This window comes from Pteropus alecto, unplaced genomic scaffold, assembly GCF_000325575.1.
Source record: "Pteropus alecto unplaced genomic scaffold, ASM32557v1 scaffold239, whole genome shotgun sequence".
Lineage (NCBI taxonomy): Eukaryota > Metazoa > Chordata > Mammalia > Chiroptera > Pteropodidae > Pteropus > Pteropus alecto.
Window position 1 is genome coordinate 1959884 of NW_006494613.1, and position 27396 is coordinate 1987279.

General features: G+C 36.6%; 2 protein-coding genes across 20 annotated transcripts in view; one reads left to right on the top strand and one right to left on the bottom strand.

The window, feature by feature from the left end:
• MED12L (mediator complex subunit 12 like) overlaps positions 1 to 27396 on the top strand; it is a 318700-nt gene that overhangs the window by 76596 nt on the left and 214708 nt on the right. For 15 of the 19 annotated variants that reach the window (XM_025042472.1, XM_025042483.1, XM_025042470.1 and 12 more), the window contains 5 exons: positions 11201 to 11332; positions 16039 to 16165; positions 18172 to 18386; positions 19736 to 19840; positions 20728 to 20904. In XM_025042472.1, the coding sequence (XP_024898240.1) occupies positions 11201 to 11332; positions 16039 to 16165; positions 18172 to 18386; positions 19736 to 19840; positions 20728 to 20904 (756 nt within the window). The remainder of the gene's footprint in view (positions 1 to 11200; positions 11333 to 16038; positions 16166 to 18171; positions 18387 to 19735; positions 19841 to 20727; positions 20905 to 27396) is intronic. The other 4 variants (XM_025042478.1, XM_025042481.1, XM_015600186.2 and 1 more) reach the window with 2 other exon arrangements.
• GPR171 (G protein-coupled receptor 171) lies at positions 24085 to 27226 on the bottom strand. The gene has a single exon (XM_025042488.1). It carries the CDS (start codon positions 26396 to 26398, stop codon positions 25439 to 25441), a length of 960 nt encoding a protein of 319 aa, XP_024898256.1. The 5' UTR covers positions 26399 to 27226; the 3' UTR covers positions 24085 to 25438.

The window sequence follows — 27396 nt, forward strand, 5'->3', positions numbered from 1 at the left end:
TACATATTTTTCAAAACTCTGTTTTCTCAATTTGTATTATTATTTAAATGTCGATTTGACTGAGGGATAGCAAAATGATTTTTTTTTGCCACAGTGCAAATTAATGACAATTTGTTGATATAAATGCTTGGAGGAATTGTTTTAATTTTTTTTTTTACCTACTTCTCAGAACTCAGAGCTAAACTGTTTGTAAACTGTTGCTTTGAAAAAAAGAGGAAGTCTTTTGTTTTCATGGTGTATGTTTCGTTTATTAGATGTCATAAGACCTAACGGCTGTTGAGTCTAAGGATATGAGACTAGGAAAACCTGCCCCTTTCCTCATCAAAAATCAACCACCTCAAATATCTTTTGGAAATGTCCATATGGAAGCATTCACATGTATAAAGATTTTTCAATAACAAATGTTATTTACATTTAAATAATAAATCTTATGAGCTTGTAGTTAACAGTCTTAGGCATATTACTTTATATGGTGATTCTGATTGTTAAAAATACCATTCGTGACTATGTACAACAGGCTTATGTTCTGTTAACAGCTTAGACTAATTTTTAACTGATGCAACTCTTGAAATTCAACCAGATCTCCATAATGTGTCTCGGGTGGCAAACAATATGACTTGCTAATAACAGTATTCTACATATTATTCCATATTATTTGTTGGTGCTGTAATACGAATAATGTTTTAATTTTGATATGACTATTTTGTTTAAAGTTGACTAAGAGTAATTACATTTATAAACATGTCCTCTTAGTCTCAGATTAAAGTGCTATTGAAGAGTTTTTGAGTATCTGATCTCAAGTTTGCTGTAGTTTATAGTAATGAGTCATTGATTTTTCATGTTCCCTTTTATGGTAGTATATTAAGAAATTCCTTATTTTAAAGTGGTGAACAATATCCTTATTTTAAAATGGTAAACAATCTCACAAAATATCTTATAATTTCCAAAAGAGGCCTGCCTTGCAGAGGTAATTGCGAGTTATTTTCCCTCCTTTGTTAAAAAATGTAAGACCCGTGATTAGCTTCTAGAGAACATTGAGTTATTGAATAAGAATCGAATTAGGCTTCATCTATCAGATTTGTGCCTGCTCTACCCCAGGAAAGAAAAGTGTGACAGATCCCCCTTATGGTGAAAACCTTGCTTCACATTTGGAGTATCTTTACTGTAGATGTAGATAGCACCTTTAATGATGATTATTTGCAACAGAATTAATAATGATTTTAGTATTTTACCAGTATGGGTGTGTATTGGAGGAGGAAATAAGATATACCCTGCCCCCACCACACATCATTTCCTTTAGTTTAATGTAGCATAGTACATTGCTTTTATATTCTTTGCTTAAAAAATATCTATTGAACCTACTCTGTGCCACGTTAAAAAATATCTATTGAACCTACTCTGTGCCACGCACAGTGGTAGATGCCGAAAATAAAACCTCGAAGAAGATACACTCTTCCCTTATGGGACCATCTAGTCTAGCAAGTATTAGATGCAGAAAGAAGTCTTTGGTAATTCACTCCTATGGTTTCGTTTTCTGTATGTCAATTAGATTAGAAGTTTGGCCGCTAGAGCGGTAGGAGGCAGGGCTGGAACCATGGGTGACAATGGCTGGTTTGAGTGGGATCCGCGTGATCCATTTGGGAGATTCCCATGTCACTATGATGCTCTTTGTGCTTCCAGTGATCTTGAGTCATCTACGATGGGAGCAGCAGTGTGGTACAGCAGAAAGTACGGACTTTGGAATTAGGTCTCCTGGTTCTGCCACTTTGAATCTCTGTGCCCTTTGCCATCTCATTGAGCCTCTGAAACCCCGTTTTCTTATTTGTAAAATGATAATAGCAATACCTACTTCAAAAATTTGTTGTGATTAAAGATGATGTAAGTGAAACACCCAATACCTGCCCAATAAATATTTTTGATTATTACTACTGCTACTACCAGTAGTTGGAATTTTACAGCTATTAATATCATTGCCATGATTACATGTTTTGATTTGTGCCTGGGCCAGAAATCAGGTTCTTGATCTCCTTATTTGGTGCTTTTTCTCTGACCTTACCTTAGCTCTGTGTGCCATGACTCATTTTCTCTGTCTGTCTCTGTCTTTCTGTTTCTTGTTTTTGTGTATCTCACTTACCTGTGTGTAGATACAAGCTAGGGAGTACATGCTTTGGATTATTCTACAACATCTTAATATATATTATAAAGTACCAGTATGATAAGCTGCCTGTTGCTGCCCCTGGAGACTGCACAATTTTTTGTAGTGTTGGTATAGTGAAATACTTTCCTTAGTAGTTCTCAGAGGTGTGTTTCCCCTTCCTAATGGATATATGAACCCAGTGGCTGATGATCTAATAGCCATGAAGCTGTGTTGTAAAAGATTCGTATTACGTGAAAGTAAACATTATAGAACAAAGGAACAGATACTCTGACTGAAGCTGAAAGCACCAAGGGAAAAATGCAGAGAAACCTAGAGCATCTTGGGGCTTACACAAAAGACCATTGTGTACCCTGGGGGAAAGGTTAAAATTACCTTCCCAGGTTCTTTTGACAAACAATTGTTGCCCTGCTTACTTAATTCATTTCCCAAGAGGTGTGTTGTGGAAAGAGTTCCATGAATTAGTTGGGTGATCTTGGACAAATTATTGAACATCTCAATACCTTGGTTTCCTTATCCATAATAACTAGCCCATAGATAGTGAAGATTAAAATAAATAATACCTGAAACAGTTATTGCACTGTCTGTAAATTAAGCACTGAAATGTTAATGATTTCTATTACTACCACCTTCAAATTTGCCAAGATATTTTTTTTTTAAATTATTTTAATTAGTTTCAAGTACGCAGTACATTGGTTAGACATTTATACAGTTTCTAAAACGATCCTCTTGATTGCTCCTTCACTCCTCTGGTTTTCCACCTAGCTGATATATTAATGCTAACTGCATTCCCTATGCCGCGCTTCCCATCCCCGTGACCATCTATCAACTACTAATCTGTACTTCTTTAACCCTTCACTCCATTCTCTCAGTCCCCCAATCCCCCCTCCCCTCTGTCTGTCACCAAATTGTTCACTATATTTGTGAGTCTGTTTTTGATTAGTTTGTTCTTTTTGTTCCTTAGATTTCACATATAAGTGAAATCACATGATATTTATCTTTCTCTGTCTGACTTACTCAGCATAATAATCTCTAGGTCCATCTATGTCATTGCAAATGGTAGAATTTCATTTTTTTTTTAATGGCTGAGTAATATTCCATTGTATATATAAACCATAACTTCTTTATCCAGTTGTCTGCTGATGGGCATTTAGGTTGCTTCCATATCTTGGCTATTGTAAATTGTGCTGCCATGAATATTGGGTTGTGTAGATCTTTGCGAATTATTGTTTTGGTTTTCTTTGGATTAATACCCAGAAGTGCAATGCTGGGTCAAAAGGTAGACCCATTTTTAATTTTTTGAGAAACCTCCAGACTGTTTTCCATAGCTGCTGTACCAATTTGTAATACCACCAACAATGTATGATGGTTTCCTTTTCTCTGCATTTTCTCCAACACTTGTTCTTTGATTTATTGATGATAGCCATTCTGATAGGTATGAGGTGATATCTCACTGTGGTTTTAGTATGCATTTCTCTGATGATTAGTGACCTTTTCATATGTCTATTTTTATAAGTGATTTTGAAAGTGATTTAGCTCATACCACTTTATTTTATGCTTAAAATTTTTATTAAAGTGCATGGAAAGATTTACATTTAAGACCAAGAAATTTGAATTTTTAATTTTTGTTGTGTCTACTTTGATCAGTTATCAGTGCTAAGACTTAGGTAATTACTTAAAAAACAATAAATATTCCAGAAAACCTATTCAACAAAAGAGATGTTTGACCAGGATATAAACAGATAATCTCATTTGGTCAGGACTAGTCTCTTTTAGTATCCAGAATATTTTACAAGATTGAGCACAGAGCAGTGTACCTCATGAGTACCTGATAGAGTGATTTTTTAAAACAATCTCATAAGTCTTCACTGCTTATCAAAGCCCCAGACCCATAATGTAACATTTAAAGCTGAGAGGATGGCGTACTACAACTGGTAACCCTTCCTTGTACCATCTGGGGGCAGGAAGAGGAGCAATATCCCCAGAAGTAGGGGTACAGCTCCTAGAATAAGGGAAGAATGGTTGACAGAGAGAAGACCTTGTCCGAGGACTCTCACCCTTAGAGAGGACTTAGGATTTACTGCTAATCGTGCATCTTTGACCTCCTCTTTTCTGTGTTCAGTTGCAAGCTTCATTTCTTAATTATACAACTTTAATTAGATATTAAAATATCACCATTTGCCTGCAGAAAAATAGAAATTAAAACAATTACCACAAAATTTGTCAAACTTCCATTGCTAAAGAGTCATTCTCTTTCCTGTGAACCATCTGCATTGACCTTTTTCTCCCTACTGTAAAGTTACCCTACTCTTATCTGATTTGATCTATTCTATGCCTGTTTCAGATTTTGGAAGGAAACTTTGTCAGTTCTGGCAGCTGGGATGGGGAATGTTTTGGAAACATGCTTCACCGATGCCTGGAACACTCATATCTTTTTCACTTTAAGATAACATCCTTGGGCTATTTTCTCAGAGATAGAATTGTTGGAGCAAATAATACGAACACTTTTAAGACTTGTTATCTAATAGAAATTACATCCAAAAGGGAAGTACCAGTTTATTCCTATAAAGTAATATGTGAGAATCTATATATCTAGTGCCTAGAAGAGAGCCTGGCAATAGTAGGTGCTCAATACATATTTATTGAATGAATTAATAAGTAAATGACTGAAGCTACAGGATATTTCATGATACTCTCCTTTGATGTGTTATCATTAAAACTGGTTTTCAGATTTATAATTTTATATTGTAGCCTTCCTATATTTGACATTTAACCAGCAGTGCTCTGCTCCTGTAATTCCTTGAACCACAACCATATTTTTCACTTTTTATGTGTTTGCTTAAAACTACTTAGAATTAATTTCCTATTGTAGCTGTAATGAGTTATCAGAAACAGCAGTTTAAAACAACACAAATTTATTCTCCTACAGTTCTGTAGCTTGTGATTTTACTGGGCTATAATCAAGGTGTTAGGCTGAAATTCTTCCAGAGGCTCTAGAGGAGAATCCATTTCCTTATGTGTTTTAGCTTCTAGAGGCTGCCTGCTTTCCTTAACTTGTGTCTACTTGCTCTGTCTTCAAAGCTAACAGCATAGCATCTTCAAATCAACTCCCTGACTTTGACTCCTGCTTCCTTTGTCACATCTCTTTCTCTGACTCTCCTCCCCGCCACTCTATTTCTAATATAATCAAGCACCCCTTGTGATTACATTGGGCCCACCCAAATATTTCAGGATAATCCCTCCATCTCAAGATCCTAAGTTAGTCAACAACCAAAGTCTCTTGCCATTTAAGGTAACAGATTCACAGGTCCTGGGATTAGGATGTGGACATCTTTGGAGTGGGGTGGGGCATTTCTTTGCCTGTTGCATACTTTATTTTTCATTTTGTTTATCTTTGTTTTGAAATTTAGTTCTTCAAGATTTTTCTTAAAAGCCATCTTCTGAAAGAAACATCTGATAATTTCATTCATTTGTCTCTGTCTGCTCCTGAAAAAAAATTTCCAAGATAATTTTCATGTCCTTTTTTTATACATCCAAATTATTTATATACATATGTGTCTGTCTCACTTAATTGCCATCTTGTTGAGGGCAGGGCCTGTATTTAGTTCATATCTTGAGTTACTAACTTACCTTAAATTTTTGCCTTGAAGTAATTATGTGTTAAATAATGTTTATTAAATTTTACTAAAAAATTATTGTTTTTTTTTTTTTTTTTTTTAAAGGAGCTCAGTGTTTTTAGAAATTTGTTTTCAGGACGGGAATACATTTCAGCTTACATATTTGGAAACATGATGTCCTGTTGACAGTTACTTGAATTAATTTGTAAGATAGCATCTGGCAGACAAATGGAAGCTGCCCTCTAATAGTTTTTTTTTTTTTTTTTTTTTTTAACATTTGTTCGATGCAGAGCAGTGGGGGAGGGAATGAAGCATGATATGTGGGGAGCATGAGCCATGGATGTCTGTCTGTATATGCTTTGAACATGTCTGATGGGATATATCCTGGAACTGGTGTTTAGAGTCACATCAGCAAACTAGCCTCCTTATTTTTGATAATTAGTGGTAAATCCACTTAAAATGAAGACCAAAGCTTCAGAGTAGATAGTGGGCGGGATGGGGGAGAAGGTTTGATTGGGATATTATCTTGAAAAATAATGCCAAAATTACAATAATTTATTTTAGAACGTAATTTTTCAATAATACAAAACTAAGGAAATGCTTTATTACCCAAATATATAAATATTTGGGTAATTATTCATATTGTAGAGATAGCTTGCTTTTAAATTGGCATAGTACAACCTGATTTTCCAATATAGTCTTCTGAGAAGTTAAGTGTAAATTTTTGTAAAACTTCTTTTGGAATATTTTCCTGTTTCTTCTAAAATCAGCACAGAACCTCCCTCCCCACCACTCTAGCATCCTAAGCAAAGAATGGCATCATGTGGTAGGCTGTTTGATATTCAGATAGGAGTGGACTTTGCGCTATTAGAATCTGGCCAGTTTGGAAAAATACATTTTGATTGAAAATAGATTTTGAAATCTATAACTTGTTATGGGCATAATTGACATGAAAACAAGAAAATTTCAGTGATGAAACTTTTAAAAACACAGTCTTTTCAGCAGCATTTTCCTCTGATTTTCTTAGTTCACTTAATTCCTGGTAATCACAAATTGGGTTTACAGCTGCAACAGGAAGACTGCAGGCCTGTCTTCAAGTTAAGGTTTCAGATCTCTATAAGCTGGGACAGAGGATGCTCATCTCCTACGAGATGAGGAAGGTGCAGGTGGATGCGACTTACTTCCTCCTCTACTCCATCAAAATGACTAGTTGCTTTATGATTAGTTATCTTTTCTGCTTTTCTCTCGATAGAAGATGAACTTTTTGAGAACAGGGACCAGAGCTTTAAAATTTTTGTTTCCTCAGTACCTGGCTTCTCATGGGTGTTTAGTAAGAGCTTTTGGAAGTGAATTGACTTCTTCCTAGGACTTCTTTTCTGGCACATTACTCAAATCTGGTTGTGTTGAAGAGAAGTCTTTTCCTTTATGTGTTTTCTGCGCATCTCTAGATCAAGCAGAGCCTATTACTTAAATTGCGTAATTCAATTGTTTATTCTTTTGTAGCATATTTTCATCTACTTTTTACAATCAGAGGGAAGTAAAAAAAATCTTTATAAATGTGGATATGATCCATATTACTTAACCAGGTTCTCTTAAAAACTGGTGGCACTATTTTTAGGGTAACTTGTTAATCTAAATCTAAGCATGTGGTACTTCACTGGACTGACTTTTATATTTATACTTTTCTGGATTAGATCGAATCCAGGCAGGAATTCCTCCCAGTCTGCTTTCTTTTTTAAAGGTTATGTTCGATCTTTACGTATTTTAATTGAATTACTTCTATTTTTAAATTAAGAGACCCAGAGCTCCTTTTGAAGTATCTTCCCCAGATAACATTTTTGTTTGTTTGTTTTGAGTCAGTATGTTTTTAATGAAATTTAGGGTAGAATGAGTAAAAATCTTGGGGTAAACTGATTTTTCTGATCTGAATTGTCTGATGGTGTATAAAAGCTGATTAGGAATACTTTTTTTAAAAAATTTATTTATTTTAATTAGTTTCAAGTGTACAATATATTGGTTAGACATCTATACAATTTGTAAAACGATTACCCCAATTGTTCCCTCCCTTCTCTGACCCTCCACCTAGCCAACGTGTTAAGGCTAACTGCTTTCCCTATGCCATGCTCCCCATCCCTGTGACCATCCATCAGCTACTAATTTGTACTTCTTTAACCCTTCACCCCATCCTCCCAGCCCCCTAAACCCCCCTCTGCTCTTTCTGTCACCAGATTGTCCACTATATTTGTGAGTCTGTTTTTGATTAGTTTGTTGTTTTTGTTCCTTAGATTCTGCATATAAGTGAAATCATATATTGTTTATGTTTCTCTGTCTGACTTAAATATCTTCTAGATCCATCAAAGCAATATCTTTTTCCATCTTCCTTTTTATATGTAGGGGTCTTGTTTTCTTATCCTTTCAGCCGCTCTATCTTTTGGTTGAAATACTTAATTCTTTTCCATTTAAGGTACTTATTGATAGGAATGTAGTTGTTACCATTCTTTATTCCTGTTTTTGATACATGTTTTTTCTTCTTAAAGAAGTCCCTTCAACATTTCCTGTAATACTGCCTTGGTGTTGAAAAATTCCTTTAGCTTATTTTTGTCTGGGAAGCTCTTTATCTGTCCTTCAACTCTAAATGATAGCTTTGCTGGATAAAGTATTGTTGGTTATAGATCCTGGGTCTTCATCCTGTCGAATATTTTTTGCCAAGCCCTTCTGTCCTGCATAGTTTCTTTCGAGAAATCAGCTGCCAGTCTTATGGGTGCTCTCTTGTAGGTAACTAACTGTTTTTCTCTTGCTGCTTTTAAGATTCTCTCTTTGTATTTAACCTTTGGCATTTTAATTATGATGTATCTTGGTGTGGGCCTCTTTGGATCTCTGATTTTTGGAATTCTCTGAGCTTCCTAAGGTTTAACGTCCATTTCCTTCACCAGGTTAGGGAAGTTTTCCATCATTATTTCTTCAAACAGCTGTTTAGCATCTTGATTTTCTTCGGTTACACCAATCAGACAGATATTTGGACCCTTAATAGTGTCTCATATGCTCCTTAAATTATTTTTATAGTCTTGGCATCTTATCTCTTGCCCTTCTGATTGAGTGTCCTTGGCTTTCCTGTCCTCTAGATAGGGCATTTGATCCTTTTCTTTATTCCCTTTGTTTATTCTATTTAAGAAACTTCTCATCTCAGATAATGTGTCCTTTATTTCATACTGGTTCCCTTTTACAATTTCCGTTTCCATTTTCATGTATTTTTTCTCTATGTTGAAGTTCTTACTGAATTTAACTATACTTCCCAAAAGCCCAGAGCATCTTTATAACCAGTGTTTTGAACTCTGCATCTGTTAGATCAGTTGACTCCATTATATCTGGATCTCTGTTCTGTTCTCTCATATGGTTTCTGCTTCTTTGTCTTCCCATCGTGGCTGCTTCCATGTCTGTTTCTGTGTAAGCAAAGCTCCTAAGTCTCCCTGTCTTATTAGGGTGAATTTGTGAAGTAGGTGTCCAGTGGCACAGTCCTGAGAGGGGTTCAGCTGCAGGCCAAATTTAGCCCAAGCCTGTACCCTCCTCTGGGGCCACCTATTAAGACTCAGCAAACAATCCACAGATGCTGTGCTTATAGTTGCCTCAAAAGGCCACACCAGAAACTGAGGCCAGCTGCCTCCAGTGTGACTCTAGCGTTGTTCAGCAAGTAGCACCTGACTCACTGAGGCTATACCTGGATGTGGCTTGGGTGGGCCTGCAGGTTGGGGAATGCAGGGTTTCAGGGAATTCTCTGAGCCAAGTGACCTCACCAGTTTGATAATATCATGGCTATGGCAGCGCGGAGTCCACACTCTGGGAGTGGGGGAGAGCTCAACAGGGAACAATGGATACTGCTGGCACTTCTGTACATAGTGAATCTTACCTTGGCTTTCACTCCAACAATTCACTGTCCTCCTGTAAGTCCCTGGTTCCCTCTGTGAGCAGCCAGATTAGCACTAGTGCTCAGAGTGAGCAGGTCCGTCACCACGAAAATACATTCGGGGACACGGCCCCTTTAAGAGGAGTCTGCCACTGCTGCAGCCTCCATCTCACTCAGCTGCTCGGGACAAAGCAGCCCCATGTCCTCGCCCTGTCCTGCTTTCTGCCATTGCAGGTTGCTTTCTTGGATTCTCCCTAGTTGTATGGCTTGTTCATCTAGATCCCAGGGAAGTTTTCCTTGCTGCTGCTACTTGTTTCCATCACAACTTTGATTTGGTCGCCAGAGAGATGAACAGAGCCTCTATCATCTATGCCTTTTTTTTCCCCTTAGGAATTCTTATCCTGGGATTCTTGGATGTCTTAGAGTTCACAGACCTGAAATGTTGAGCTAAGAATGTGTGTATGTGTGTGTGCGTACGTGTGTGTGCGCGCGCACGCGCACGCTTCCAGGTAATGTGCTCATAGCCATCATAATCTTAACTAAGCTTGTGGATTCTAAAAAGTTAAGACCTTGTCATGTAGCATGTAAGTGCTAACCCCGCGACTGTGTAATTCTTTTGGCATAGTGTTTATACAGTTGGACATATATATATATATATATATTAAAAACTTAGAGGTGATGTTCCATTGGTTGGCATGGATCCAGTAAAAAGGCCAGATTGCATCGAAGGGTGATCCCCACATTGATTTACCACCTCCTGATTCATGTCACTTGGGTCCTTGTGACCTTTGTTTGACTCCTCTCATGCTCAGTCTGTGGTGCCCATTTATAGGCTGTGGCACTATAGCTGAGAGTGCTGGTGGCAGTGCTGGGCCCTACACAGGCCCAGGCTACTGTCCTTTGTTAACTGTGTCTGATTTTAATTTTTGTTCCTTGATGATGTCTGGCTATCATTTTTTATGTTCATTGTTTCTAGTGCGATGAATCTTTGATTAGCATTCTAGATCTCTGCCCCCTGCCCACCGCCATTTGTTTCTTCCAATTCCTCATTGAACTGGGCGATTTGGTAACCCGGCTTGTTAAGAATTTTGAATGAGTCTGTGAGCTGTGAGTGAGGGCCTCAGGGGATTGACAGTGGGGTGAAGTGGTTGGCCGTCATAACAGCTGTTCTTGGTAGTCAATGGTCCATTTCCCTTTTGAAATTGTTTGCTTTTGAAATTGAGTTCTGGAGGATTGATGGGCTAGGTTACGATCCTGTGTTAAGTGAAGGCTGTATGTAAGGAAACTCTAATTTTCTTGGAATTGTCACAGATTCAGCCCCTCTAAGTAAGTGATTTCCTTCTTATGACTCAAGTTTTATTCTTTATATTTCAATTACAAAAGATTTGGGAACACTTTCTAAAATGACTGTAACAAAATATAGCAATGAAACTTAAAGCTTTAGATATTGCGTTGCTTGCTTCCCGACTCTCATTGGGTGAATGTTTCATTTGATGTGGCTGGTACCCCATTTCTCTTGGTCACTAGGTAGCCCCCAATGATGAAGCTGTGGTGACACTATTGTGTGAATGGGCTGTGAGCTGTAAAAGATCAGGCAAGCACAGGGCGATGGCTGTGGCAAAACTCTTGGAGAAGAGGCAAGCGGAAATCGAGGCAGAGGTAGGTTGTTTTTTTTCCTACTTGTTGAATGCCTTCATTTAAAAACACTGGTTTGGGGAGGATTCTTTTTTCTTATCCTCATGCTGTTTTTCTTTTCTTTTGAAGGAAAAGAGAGAATGTTTAAATTTATATAAGGACTCCGTAGTTGATTTCTTCTAAGCTGATGAAGCCAATAGTTTATATACTGGACCGATTTCTAGTTATCTTTTTTTAAAAAAAACTTTAATATCTAAGAAGAAAGAAATCTCCCTTTGCGAGGATAAGATTGATACATATATGCTTGTATATACCTTTGTATTATTATTATATATGGTGTGTGCATGTATATGTATGTGTGTGTGTATATATATACGTGTGTACATACATACAAGTATATGAATATTTTACATATACATATATATAAGGAATTTTGAAGCCACGTAACATTTTAGTAGAACTGAAAATATTCTTGAGGCAGTTGTGACTATGAGGTCGATTATAGATACCAATTTATATTATTTATGTTAGATTGTGTTCTGACCCCAGAGAAAGCAATTAAAGCCTCAAGAGTAGATTATAAAGGAAAAAACAAAGCTAACTTCATAAACATTAGCTTTTGTTGAAGGGAAAAATTTTCAGTGAGCCTTCTTTTGTGCCTGTGATATTTAGCAGTGATGGCTCTGGAGAAGGCGTGTGGATGATCTGACTGGACGCTATCATGGCTCACATGGATAACTGCAAGGCCTCCTGCCTCATCTCTTTGTTCCACGCTTCCAGGTAATGTGCTCATAGCCATCATAATCTTAACTAAGCTTGTGGATTCTAAAAAGTTAAGACCTTGTCATGTAGCATGTAAGTGCTAACCCCGCGACTGTGTAATTCTTTTGGCATAGTGTTTATACAGTTGGACATATATATATATATATATATATTAAAAACTTAGAGGTGATGTTCCATTGGTTGGCATGGATCCAGTAAAAAGGCCAGATTGCATCGAAGGGTGATCCCCACATTGATTTACCACCTCCTGATTCATGTCACTTGGGTCCTTGTGACCTTTGTTTGACTCCTCTCATGCTCAGTCTGTGGTGCCCATTTATAGGCTGTGGCACTATAGCTGAGAGTGCTGGTGGCAGTGCTGGGCCCTACACAGGCCCAGGCTACTGTCCTTTGTTAACTGTGTCTGATTTTAATTTTTGTTCCTTGATGATGTCTGGCTATCATTTTTTATGTTCATTGTTTCTAGTGCGATGAATCTTTGATTAGCATTCTAGATCTCTGCCCCCTGCCCACCGCCATTTGTTTCTTCCAATTCCTCATTGAACTGGGCGATTTGGTAACCCGGCTTGTTAAGAATTTTGAATGAGTCTGTGAGCTGTGAGTGAGGGCCTCAGGGGATTGACAGTGGGGTGAAGTGGTTGGCCGTCATAACAGCTGTTCTTGGTAGTCAATGGTCCATTTCCCTTTTGAAATTGTTTGCTTTTGAAATTGAGTTCTGGAGGATTGATGGGCTAGGTTACGATCCTGTGTTAAGTGAAGGCTGTATGTAAGGAAACTCTAATTTTCTTGGAATTGTCACAGATTCAGCCCCTCTAAGTAAGTGATTTCCTTCTTATGACTCAAGTTTTATTCTTTATATTTCAATTACAAAAGATTTGGGAACACTTTCTAAAATGACTGTAACAAAATATAGCAATGAAACTTAAAGCTTTAGATATTGCGTTGCTTGCTTCCCGACTCTCATTGGGTGAATGTTTCATTTGATGTGGCTGGTACCCCATTTCTCTTGGTCACTAGGTAGCCCCCCCAATGATAGCTGTGGTGACACTATTGTGTGAATGGGCTGTGAGCTGTAAAAGATCAGGCAAGCACAGGGCGATGGCTGTGGCAAAACTCTTGGAGAAGAGGCAAGCGGAAATCGAGGCAGAGGTAGGTTGTTTTTTTCCTACTTGTTGAATGCCTTCATTTAAAAACACTGGTTTGGGGAGGATTCTTTTTTCTTATCCTCATGCTGTTTTTCTTTTCTTTTGAAGGAAAAGAGAGAATGTTTAAATTTATATAAGGACTCCGTAGTTGATTTCTTCTAAGCTGATGAAGCCAATAGTTTATATACTGGACCGATTTCTAGTTATCTTTTTTTAAAAAAAACTTTAATATCTAAGAAGAAAGAAATCTCCCTTTGCGAGGATAAGATTGATACATATATGCTTGTATATACCTTTGTATTATTATTATATATGGTGTGTGCATATATATGTATGTGTGTGTGTATATATATACGTGTGTACATACATACAAGTATATGAATATTTTACATATACATATATATAAGGAATTTTGAAGCCACGTAACATTTTAGTAGAACTGAAAATATTCTTGAGGCAGTTGTGACTATGAGGTCGATTATAGATACCAATTTATATTATTTATGTTAGATTGTGTTCTGACCCCAGAGAAAGCAATTAAAGCCTCAAGAGTAGATTATAAAGGAAAAAACAAAGCTAACTTCATAAACATTAGCTTTTGTTGAAGGGAAAAATTTTCAGTGAGCCTTCTTTTGTGCCTGTGATATTTAGCAGTGATGGCTCTGGAGAAGGCGTGTGGATGATCTGACTGGACGCTATCATGTCTCACATGGATAACTGCAAGGCCTCCTGCCTCATCTCTTTGTTCCTTCTCTTGTTCTCCAGCAGAGTCCACACAGCCGCCAGAGCCATCTTTTCAAAATGGAAACAAATCACATTGTCCCCTTACTAAAACTTCATGATGGCTTTTTATGTGGCCCACAGAGCCTCATATGAGCCACCCTGCCCGCCTTTCCTACTTTGTTTCCTACCTTTTTCCCCTGGGACACACATAACTGCAGCCACGTTGGTCTTCCTGCTCCTCCATCACTCCAAACTTGCTTTTATCTTGGGGTCTTTGCTGTTCCTTCTGGTCGCACATTCTGCTCCCCAATCTTTACAGAGCCAGTTTTTTTTTAAAATATCATGCCTGTTTCAGAAAGTATCACTTTGTTGCATCTCTAGTTCAACATGTGTCACTTCCACTGGGTGATCTTCTATCACCACCTTATCTGTTACTAGTACCCACCGCTCAGCCACTTTCTCACATAATTCTATTTTACTTCCCTTACTGGCTTATTGTTTAATGCCTGCCTACTCCCCTTACCCCCCCCGGTAGAATGTAAACTTGACAACAGGGACCTTGCCCAGCCTGTTCAGTGTGTGTCCTGGTGCCCAGAATAGTGCTCAGTGCATAGTAGATGCTCAGGAAATGTTTGTTGCATGAATGGATAAACACTTAGCTGGTTCTCTATTACTGATAATTCACCACTTCCTATGAAGCTATTAAAAATGAAATAGGAAGAATATTTTCATAGCCATCTTCTCTGTTGGGAAAGCACTATTCACCAAATACAGAAAAGATCACTTTGTTGAGATTGGGGCTCGAAGGTATTGATGCTAAGGTCTAAAACAGTGACCCATTTTACAAAGTGCAAATTAAGAAAAGTGTTTCATTGCTTTTTTTCATACATTTATGAATAGGTAGACTATTCAATAGTGAATTGTAATGATTAAACTTTAGTAACTAAAGTTAATTTCTCAAATTTCATTTTTCCTTCTGGATTATTATTGTCGTCTGGATTATTGTTGTTCTACCTCTTCCCCCTTGTGCCCCAGAACACACACACACACACACACACACACACACACACACACATATGTGTATATATATACATATATATACATCTATACATACATCTATATATACGTCTATATACGTCTATATATATATACGTATATATATATATTCATTCTAATATGCAGGATCACTTTCAGAAGAGGTTCACACATAGATTACTTTGTAATTTTAATAAGTGTAGATGTAGCCATATCTAAAAATGTATTCTCTCAGAGATGTTTAAGATATTGATTTCTAATAAAAATTACCATTTTTAAAATTTGACCATTGTAAAGAGAGGATAGATTGGAAAAATAGTATCTTAATATAATAGTTAATATCTTAATATTAAAGAATAGGTAATGGGAAGGATCAAATGGATATCAAAGAATAGAAAACAAAGATCTGATTGCTTCTAAGCTGTTTCTTTTCTGGTCTCCCGGTAAGTTCTGTCTTCAGAATGCAAAAGTTAAACAGGTTCTCTAGATGTGTTTCATGATCTGGAGATTCCCAGAGGTTCTAAGAGATCTTATTGGTGAAGCATAATGAATAAATAAAAGAATCTTATTGGAGGAATTCAATACCACACTTCCTTAGACCCACTCGTAAATACTCCCACATGACAAAAACAAACACAAAAGAATCAAATATTTTTTGTGGGCACTATAGATAACATGGGCTATTTAAAAATAGAGACAACCTCAGATTATTTTTAATGGTTTGCATGGGGATCATGAGTAGTTTATTTTGTATTATGCTGTATACTCAATGGATACTAAACAGGCCTGTGCAGAGTTTATAATTGACATGAATAATGTTTTTCAAGGGACGTTCTTTAAAATTATTTGAATCGTTCTGGAATAGTTTCCCCAGCTTTTAGAAATTATATTTACTTCTGATGCATGGCTCACAAATACGTACAGAAATTTCACTTAATTTTACGTTTTATCTGAGAAGTTAAATGTTAATAAAAAACTAACAGATTTATAATCTGCTGTGACTATACATGTGCTCTGTAATTACCTGTGTACTTTTAATCTTAGAGATGTGGTGAATCGGAGGTCTTAGATGAGAAGGAGTCCATTTCTTCAGCTTCTCTTGCTGGATCGAGTTTGCCTATTTTCCAGAATGTTCTGCTAAGGTTTTTGGATACACAGGCCCCCTCATTGTGTAAGTAAAGCTCTTTGCTTCTAGGCCTTAAATAAGGGATTGTAAGAGATTGACTTTTTGTTTTGAGCTGATTCTTTTCTTTTTTTCTAATTTCATCTCATCGAAAGTTCTTGGCACTGAATATAGTGTATGGTTTTCTGCACAAAATCTTGTAGCATGTTTTCAATGAAGACTTTTATGCAATTTTAAAATTAGCTGAGCTTCAAAGACAAACATTTTTGAGTTTTAATAATTTCAAAAACCAGTCATCTCTTTCTCTTACATTTAATGGGCTAAATCTTTCTATATCTTTTCTTACCAAAATAGAGGAGCTAAGGTCCTTGATGTTTCACTGTATATTGTAATTTGGAATTTTCTCTTTTTAAATCATCTTCTAAATTTCTGAATTTCTAACCCCTGATCTTAAAAGGGGAGTTGGGGGTGGGAGGAATCAAACAATAGTACTTTATAACCAGGTCCTTGATAGAAGAGAATAATTTATAAAGATGGTTAGCTGCTTGCCAATACTCTCTTGGATGTTCATGTCATCTTGCGTTCCTTTTCTGTCTTTCATTCTGTAGTTGGTGGGGAGTCGAGGGTTTGGGGAATAAACGATCACCCAGTGGATGGACACTTTTAAAAAATCATTTGTGTGGGCTAAGTGGGCTTGATCTTATTTTGAGGCTTTCATATAACAAAGTATAGCAGGGAGGATCTTAAAACAGTGATGGAACAACAGAAAAATGGCAGAAAGTAAAAAGTGATAGAAAAGGGAGAGAAAGAGTGGAGGGGAGGGAAAGGAAGATGTTTGTGGAGAAGAAAGAGGTAAAGCAGTAATGAATAGTACTGCTTCCAAGTTCCTCTGAGAAAGAGCTTGTTTTGGGTTGAGTTATGCCTGGGGATGAGGGTCTTTTAGTTATTTGGTGGCTACTCTAGGCTTGAGGAAGAGCAAGAGCTGGAGCCAAGCTGGTGGTTGGAATGCAAGAACAGTGAGAACTGAAGCAGGAAAATGAGAAGATGGGAGATACCAGACAGAAGGAAATATATTGTCAGTGATGGAAATTGGCAACTCCAACTTATCTTGTATCCTAGGGGAGATTTACATTTGCCCTTTGCTTTTCTCATCCTCCTTTTCTGTCTTTGGGAAAATCTTGCTGCTTCTACATATTTGATTGTTCTGGATCTCATTTTCTGTCAGAGGAGGCTGTTCTGTTCCTCTGTGTTGAGGTTGCTGTCATTGAATTTGGCGGTAGGTGTGAGCAAACATTTAGACTTAAGGTTTAGGGAATCAAGCTTAACGTTCCCTGGATCTGCTGGTGTTTGTGAGTGTGATGGTACCAGGGACTGAGCTTTGTAGAGTTAGTCTCAACATTTTTTAACCTTCTTTCAAAGGTACAGATACAAAGTTTTAGAGTATAGTTATAACATCAAAAATCTGCATGTGAATTAGACTGATCATAAATTAAGAAAAGACTGCAGAGCTCTCCTCTTTGTGCTGTTATAATTCCATTTTCCCTATTTCTTTTCAGTGAATCCCCCTCACTATTTTTTTCCAAATACTGTTTGAGTTGTGGTTCTATTGTAAAGTCTCATTTGAAGCAGTGTACAGACAAAGTCCACAAATACACAGACACACTCAGGGTATAAAAAACAGTCATGGGCAGTGTTAATAGTAAAAACAGAGGACAGCAGTCTAGCCTTGCTTTTTATTTATTTATTTTTTTAAATGAAATTTTATGTTTATATTATTATTTAAATGGTTATTTATTCACCAGGGACCGCGGTCTTTAAACTTGAAATTGTGTATAGCATACTGGACAGTATTTTTTAATTACAGTAGGATAGTCAAAACCTATGCGTCATATCTGCACAAAACAATAGAGCTGCATAGTAAATTTTCCAATAATGTTTTGTTTGGTAAAAATAAAATTATGGAAAGTGGTGAAGATATTGCTAAGCCTTAATAATTGATTGTTTTTTTCTACGGGACAAAGGAGACTGAACTCTTGATTGAATTTTCTTTATAGCGGATCCAAACAGTGAATGTGAAAAGGTGGAATTTGTGAATCTGGTGCTGCTCTTCTGTGAGTTCATCCGACATGATGTCTTCTCTCATGATGCATATATGTGTACCCTCATATCTCGAGGAGACTTATCGGTCACCGCCTCGACTCGGCCACGGTCGCCAGCAGGAGAAAATGTAGATGAACACTATCCAAAGGACCATGATGTGAAAATGGAGGTACGGCCCTGGGAGTGGTGCCCCCTATCCACCGTCTCCCACCAGAACTCTGCCAGGGAACCACTTTGAGAAGGATTATTTGGTGGTTGAAGGGTGATCACTTTTTAGTTGTATTCTCTTGTTACAAAGCTCATTTATCTCTACTACTTACTCATGAAAATCATTTGGACTATACTTTACCTCTTTCAGAATTTCCTTTGGCGTACTCTAAAACTATTAATGAAAAGATTTGACAGGCTATAAAATTTTTCTTTGGATTGGAATTATATGCTTACAGTTTTAAGTATTTCTCATCCCCAGTTTTCCTTTAGTGTTGTGCCTCAAAACTGGACTTGTTTTGGCCCCAAATTCCTGGTTGAGTTGTCATTCTAAAGAGCATCTTTTCTCCAATGTATCGTTTGTTACTTGTATCACTGTTACACATAATGGGAAATTCTGTTATAATCTTAACATCATATTTTCATTTCAGTTAATTAAAAATTTCATCTCTATTTCTCAAATGTTGTAGAATTGTTCTGTTCAACAAATTATTTTATGCCGTGAGTTTGACTTTATAATTTTGTGCCAATTTCTGATATTTTTGACATTGTTCCAGATACTTATTGGAAGTTTCAAGGCAAAATATATGAAGTTGGTCATGGGAAATAGTAGAAAATGATGAGAGATTATGACACTTCCTTAAAAAAAAAAGCCTCATATTGATTCTGTGAGAGTTTAAGCATATAATATTATGTGCTATTTTTGAAACAGTTGCTGTATTAGTAATTTAAAAACCTGACATTAGAATTGCACATGTGGACTCATAGTTTATACTCTCAAGATTTGGTGACTAAATGGTGTACAAATTTAAAAAAACTATTACTTTAATGGAAATATATTTGTTTCTAAATTTGTCCAGAGTAAAAGTTATATGAGGTTGGAAAAAACTAAAGTTACTTTACTTGTTTAGGCTTTTTCTGTGTTTCTGCTTTTTCTTATTTTATCCTTGGATATCAAGGTATTTTATGTCTTAGATATATTCTTAGATTTTTCCTTCTAAGAAAAGTTGATGAGCATGTGACTGGGAACAGCTCAGAGAAGAAAGTTATGGCCAGTTTGTTTTTATCAGGAAGTTTGTATGCTCTTCATTTAAAATATGGAACTTAAATCTTTCTCATCATGAAGACAAAGAATGCGACTCTGAAAAGCAGTGAATATCTTAAAAGTTTGTTCTTTACTTTAGGGGAAAAAGGACACTAGGAGGGAATAAGGCATAGGATGGTTAAAAATGACACTGTCATGTTTTTGCTTCAGTTTTCTAACAAACTACAAAATTTACAATGCGATTTTCTTTCTCTGGCAATTATCAGGAACAGACTATTATGGCACATATGGGCATTGACTCAGGAACTACTAATATTTTTGATGAAGTAGACAAGAGTGACTTTAAAACTGACTTTGGTTCGGAATTTCCAGTAGGTTCAAACTTTGAATTCTTATTGACTGTTAACCCCTCCTCCTCACCCCTACCCTAGCTTGCCTCCACACTTCTGTTTCTTCCCCAGTGTACTGGAATGACTTGTGTACTTGTGATGTATATTGTGTTCCTACCATATTCCGCGTTAGGTCACAGTTAATCTTCCCTGTGATTGTCTCATTTCAGTTCATCCTCAGTTTTGGCTGCATTACTTTCTTCTTTAAATTATAATACTCCCGTCCTCCTAGTTGATATAGTGTGACTCTCTTTTTCATTTTGAAATCGTTATCTCTCAGGAATACAGGAATGTAGTAGTTTCATCATGACAGTTCATGTTGATTTGCTGTGTATGTGTTCAGCTTCGAAATAATAGCTTTCCTGGCTCTGGACTTGATATACACACAGTCTTCTACTTTATCTCAGTATAATTATAATGTGTTCTTCCTCATGGATCTTAATGTGTAACCCTTTATAAAAAATATTACTTGGGGTATAGACTAAAACCTTTATGTTTCTTACTCATTAGCTTTATTAGGTAACTATCTCTATGTATATGTTTTTGTGGGAAATGTAGCCCTACAAGGAAAACACTTATCCATAGGTCCGATTTTATCTTGGTCCTCCGGGAAATGTAGCTACATTTCCTATGTGTGGTTGTCATTTTCTCATCTTCAAAGTGGGGGATGATAGTGACAGATTTCTAATGATCTGAATATGAAGTTGTGGAATTTAACAACATTTCTTTTATACATTTTGCTTAGCGGTTAAATAAGGAAAAGATATTGTATGAATGTCCTGTGTGTTTGAAGTTCTGGTACATAGCACCATGTTTCGGTTTTGATCTCTTTCATTAACAATCTCCAACATTTGTTTTACATGACTTAGATATTTTCTCCTATGCCTGGAGAGTCCTGTGAGAATGCCAACCCTTCCTTGGGCAGAAGAATGTCGGTTAATGGTGAGAAGTTGCTGAAGAGAGAAAAACCAAGAGAGTTAATTTTTCCATCTAATTATGACCTCCTGCGACACCTGCAGTATGCAACACATTTTCCCATACCTCTGGTAAGTCATTGCTCCAGTCGGTTGACAACCTGATTATTTCATTATAGGATTCTTAACCACTGATTAGTCAACTGCTTGCCTGAATAATACATATGACAGCAGGTAAGTGTTTGTATTCACTGCTTCTGTTATAATTCTGATCATATAACTTATGTACTGATGTCCAAATTTGTGGTATGATACTACTGGCGGGCTACATTCAAGAGAATTTTCTATATTAGTATCCATTTATCAAGAGCATTTGAGTCACAGCAGATGATGTCTAAATATGTTTTTCTGCTTCAGTTTGAAACTCATTTACTGAGTAGCTTTTATATGCTCTGTATTGTGGTAGGTACTTTTGGTATTATGCAGATGAGTAAGAATTTGGGGGCACAGGAAAGATGAATAAGATAGGACAACAAATGTCTATAAAATGACAAACATTAAAATAAGTTCAGTAATTGAGTAAAAACTGTGTCCACTGGAAGGTGAACTGTTTGACATTCCTGGGTCTCTTCCACTCTCAAAGAATGGATATTGGAGGGGAGAGAGAGCATCTGTTTGATAAATTAGTTAAGGTTTCGCAGAAGAGTTTGTATATGAGCTGGATTTGTTTTTTGACCTGTTATATTTAAGAACTGAATAGGATATGGAGAATTCTTGCCAGGAAATTTAATGTTTGAGTCATAATGAGTCAATGTGCTTTATTCTAAGGGGAAACAAGTTAGTTTTTTGGTGTTAGTACTGAAGATTGGGCCCAGATCTATGTTTTTTTATTCTTATGTTCACTATCTTTTTTTTTCCTGAAATTTTATTTTAAGTGCAATTTCAATGTATAATTTTCATTGAAGACATTATTATTTTAACAAAAATGTAATTATGAGGTATATATTATATTTTTTTCCTTGGATATTTTTGAGGAGTTTTAATCTGCATACTAAATGTTTTCTTTTTTTGTTTGTTTGTTATTTTGAAGCATCAAAATCACTACGTGTGTGTGTGTGTGTGTGTGTGTGTGTGTGTGTGTGTATTTTTTACTATAATTAAGAACTCTTTTTGCTGTTAATTTTTTTATGTCCTGGTCTATGTCTAAAGTTGCCAAAATTCTTTCTCTGTAATCATTGGCCGAATATATTCACCGTTTTCAGCTGTTACTTGTAAGCATTGCTCATTTTCAGTGTAGTGGAATAATGTCAGTTTATTTAGGGCAGCAGAAAGAGAAGCCTGACATATTGGAGATATATCCTGAAGAATTCATGGATGAATTATAATATCTGGGATTGTTTTAAAATAGAGTCAAAAGCAGAGTGGATAATTGAAGTCTGGAGTTTAGTTAACAGTAATGCACCAAGATTCATTTCCTAGTTTTGACAAATGTATCATGATTATTTTCTGTAAGGCATTAATATTAGGACAAACTAGGTGAAACGTACATGGAAACTCTCTGTACTGTATTTGTACCTTTCTTGTAAATCTTATATTTTCCAAAATAAGTTTATTTAAAAAGAAAAAAAAAAAGAAAAAATAGGGGAAATGAAGAAAAACGGCAAAATGTTGAAAATAGTTGAAACTGGTTGAGGGTTTTGTGCCCCTCTCTTGGGTAAGCAGAGCGGCAGGTCTCCCTTTTTCATGTCTTTGGGTGTTAGAGCAAAGCAGCACCCAAGCATGGACTTGTTTGTTTTGTTGTTGTGTGACCCTTAGCTGCATGGTCATTTCCAGCATTTAGCCTTCTAAGGACTGTCCACTTCCCTGGAGGAAAGAGCATGAATGATTTCCAGTGACTCAGTCTCATGATGAATTATGCCATAATTCAACTGTAATGCAATTATAAAAGAACTGCTAGAAAATTGATATGATAGGATATAATTAATAGCCTTCCATTACCAGTTGCCCTAAAACCCCCTTTACTGTGAATGTAATTTAGAATAAGCCATCAATAGGGGAAATAAAAGTATATACTAATATAACACTGACATTAGGAATGCTCCAGAGAGTCTGGTTCTCTTTCTTACTAAAAAGGGAATATTCGACTAGCTTATCAGGCATATGAGGAGAATATAAGAATATAATTTGAAAAAGAGGTTTTTCCACCCTGTCTCTAAGATCTGGCCCTAGTAAGTGAAGACCTAGGTGAGAGAGCTAAAGGGGACTTGACCAAAAGATTCAGAAAAATAAACTGGTTTCATGAATGCTCTTATATGAATATTATCGTGATCCGCCCCTCAGTAAAAACATGTTCTTAGACTACCAGCAAGCACAGGTTCTCGTATATAGGCAGACCTTCCACCAGCCTGTGACACAGGAAAGACCCTTGTATATACCTTGTCAGATAGGCGATGCTGATGGGGATTTCTGTTGTTACTGTTGGAGCCCATCGGAGTTCGGTGTCGCCCCAACAGCCAGGGAGAGGGAAAGGGATAATGACATCGCAAAAGTGGTTCTTCCTCATTGATGCAGTGAAAAATCACATGTCAGTGAGCTTTAGAAAAGATTTATTAAAGGTATATTTTAGAAAGACAAAGCGTGTCCCAAAGAGACATGTGATTTCAGCAGAGTGCTATAACAACAACCACAACAGCAAGAGGGCGAAAAGGTGCAGAAGTGGAAATGTCTGCATAGTATTTGGACTGTGATGGATGGTTCCAAAGGCATTCCTAGGTGATTGGCAAGCAAAGTCATTTTGATTGACACTTGGCTGCTATATAACTCTGCCTAGTGCACATGTGCGTACCCAGTATTCTGCTACCATTGGGGTGTTCTTTGGGCGGTCTTTAGGCTGGGCCCCTATTCCTGTCACTCATATCTGACTAGCTACCTAACACTATCATTATCACAAGCTAGCTAGAATTTGTTTAGTACTTATGTTAGGAGTGTAATAGGCACTCTCTTTTGTTCATTGTTTCATTTATTATTCTCTTCAAACTCAGAATATATTTGTGGAATTATAGGTAGGAGCTGTCTTGGTGAAGTCAAGCCTTCAGAAAATAATTCTTCTCAATGCAGAGCTAAAAATGGGTCTGGAATCAAAATTTTTGTTAGATTCAGAAACACCATTTCTTAATCATTGCAGTTAATGCTAATGTATTAACAGTTGTTTTAATATGAGCTTTTACTATTAAAGTAGAAACATAAAACTTATAAAGTCTCATATATGTTTATCTAAACTTTCCAATCTTCTTTTCCTCAATAAGCCTTTTATTTAATTCTGTCGATTGAACCCTTTCTGCATTACTGGCTGTAAAGAGAATTTAATCGAAGGGTTGTGACCTTGAGAGCTGGAGTCACCCATGTTTTAATCTGCTGGCCCCACATGGGGTCAGACTTATTTTCAGGATCAGAGTGGCACCAATCGGCCCAGGCACGTGCTGCATCCCTAACAGGGCCTTGCTGTGTGGAGTCGGGATATCTATTTTAAGACCATTTGACTAGTGCTATTTTTCCACACCTTTAAGGTGAGTTTCTGGTGGCAAAACAGTAGTTTTAGCAGTTAGTATGCTTTAAGAACACCCCTTGAAAATGTCGTAGGGTTTATTTTATGTCACTACAAAATAAAAATAAGAGACCATTGGATTTGTCACTACCACGTAGAAAATATTTACTTATAACCTTCAAGTAGAATTAAGTATTTATAGTACGTTAAAAATTACCCATGTATTTCCAAGCCTTTTTAGAAGTAAAATTTTCAGTTATTGTGTTAGAAAACAATTAGATGTTAAAAACTGGAGTAGCAATTTAAAAGGTTACCATCTTTGAAGTGATGTATTAAAAATCAGGCATGGATGGTCTCATGGAAATAATAAGCCGGCTTTAAAAAAAAATCATCCAAAGGGCTTTAAATTGTGTAGCTAAAGAGCTTTGTGGCAGTTTACATAGAAATTACAGTTATCCCTTGAACAATGCAGACCTTAGGAGTGCCGATGCCCCACACAATCAGAATTCTGTGTGTAACTTTTGACTCCCCAGAATTTAACTACTAATAGCCTAACGTATACCAGAAGCTTTACTGGTAACATAAACAGTCAATTAACACATATTTTGTATCCTATATGTACTGTATACTGTATTCTTACAATAAAGTAAGCTAGAGGAAACAAAATGTTATTAAGGCAATCATAAGGAAGAAAAAAATACATGTATAGTACTGTGCGTATTTATTGAAAAATATTTGCATGTAAGTGGGGCCCATGCAGTTCAAACCAGTGTTCAAGGGTCACCTATATTTTGCATATTTTTATCAAGAAGTCAGTTCCAGGCATTTAAATAAATACCTCATGAATACTTCTGTGCTTCTGTCATAGAAGTCATTTGTATTTCAACTATATTGAAGGGTTTGACATTGGTTCAACAAAACTTTATTTTTTTTGCACGAAGATTTGAGTTAAGGAGCGACAACAACCACAGGTATTGATTAAAAACAAAGTTTCACAGTAAACCAGGCCATATTTGCTGACTGTATTTTTACATCTTGAGGCTCTTTTTTTTTCTCTTTCCCAGTAGTTTTGTACTTATCGTCCAGTAGGGCAAGAAGTGATAGCCTGAAAAATCCCATATTTTATGCATTGTTTTCACAACTTGATTTTTTTTTCTGAGCTGTGCTCTCCTTATGCGAAGCAAAAGTCTCAGTGACCTTTGAGCGGAATGCTTTTGAGAGGTGATAGTACAGGATAGGATCAAAACACAGGTTTGACACAGCCAGGAGCAGGGTGGCCTCTTTGGCTTTGAAGAGTGAAATCCTGGTCTGGCAGTCATATATGACCTCGGTCTGGCTGAGAGTGTATGGGATTCGGACAATGTGATAAGGAACAAAACATATGACGTAGGCTGTAGTCACTAAAAGTATGTTGATGAGAGTTCTTTTCACATTTGGATAACTTTCGTTATCTTTGTTTCTGTACAGTTGTCGAATCACAAGGCAGTTAGATATTAAAATGATAACTGAGAAATTTAAAAATATAGCTATACATAGGAAGTTTGTCAGCAAGTGCCAGTTTCTTCCGAGCTCCTTTTTGAATTCCATGCACCCCACGTTTGGTTTTTCCTTGATGTCTCTGATAGGAATCACCATGTTTGGCACCATTATAAGAAGGACCATCACCCACACGACGGTCGATATCATCTTGGCAAATCCAGGTTCTTGTATTCGATAAATTTTGTAGCTGTATGTCAACTGAAGACAGCGGTCGATACTGACAAACGCTAAGAAGATAATCGATAGGTACATATTAATGTAGATGAGGCAGGCTGTTACTTGGCAGTGGAATATCCTCAGCTTCCAGGGTGCCACGCCCAAGTCGACCACGATTTTCACTGGTAATGCCAGAGTGAGCAGGAAATCGGCTGTAAGCAAATTAACTAGGTATATGCTTACACCCCTGTGATTCGTATTTTTCTGCATGAAAGCCCAGGTTGCAAAACCACTTCCAATAATTCCAATAAGGAAAACTAAATAAAAAAAATAAGGGAATGGCTCCAGATCTCTGTAAATCGGACAGAAAGTAGAACTGTTTGTCATTTTGAGATAACGTAAGGATGACTCTTCTCCAAAAGAGAAAGAAAAAAAAATTCAGACTCTGTTAAAAAAGAAGGGGAGGGAGGTTAGTAATTATAGTTAGGAATTAATTTCTTTAAAATCATTTGTACTCACAATACCATGGTCACAGTCTTTCTAGTTCTTAGAATTTTACTGGTAAACTTACTAGACCATGTGGACTGGATGAGACCATCTTAGGTTATGAGGAAGCCTGGGTTTTTCATGGTCTGATTTTGTGATTTTGGGAAATCCCATTTAGATCTGTTTCTAGAAGGGATATTTTGGACATCATACTTTTGTATTCTGATAGCACTTTTGTTACTAGTTGGGTTGGAAGTTAGTTTGCAGAGGAGATAAGTGAACCAAAATTCTGAGAAATAGAGGAAACCAGGGTAAAATGGTTTGACTGTGGCTAAGCCTGAAGAGCTTTTCAGTGAGGCTTCCTGGCTTGCTTTTTTTCATATGTTGATTGAAAAAAGAAATACTAGAGGAACCTAGGATGTAGAGGGTAATAGAAAATTATACTGAAATTTAAAAGGTGTTATCTAAAAAGTAGGCCCTTTATTGTCTAACCTACTAGAACATTTTCACAGTCAGAAGGTTCATTTCATTTTTCTTTTTAGCAGAAAGAGTTGAAGGATTAGAATCTGGTCTAGAATTGGTGCTTATTATTTCACTTTTACGTGCATCCAGTTTCATAATGGTATAGGCCTGTGATGTCCAGTGTGGTAGCCTGTAGCCACATGTGATATTGAGCACTTGAAACATGGCCAGTCCAAATTTTGATATGTGTTGTAAATGCAAAATATACACTGGGTTTTGAACATTTAGTATAAAATACTGTAAAAAAAACCATTATAACTAGTAAAATTATACTTGTTTATATAAATAGTGTAAAAATTAGTAAAATATTAACATTTTTATGTCAAATATATGTTGAAATATTTTTGATATATAAGGTTAAGTATATTATTAAAATT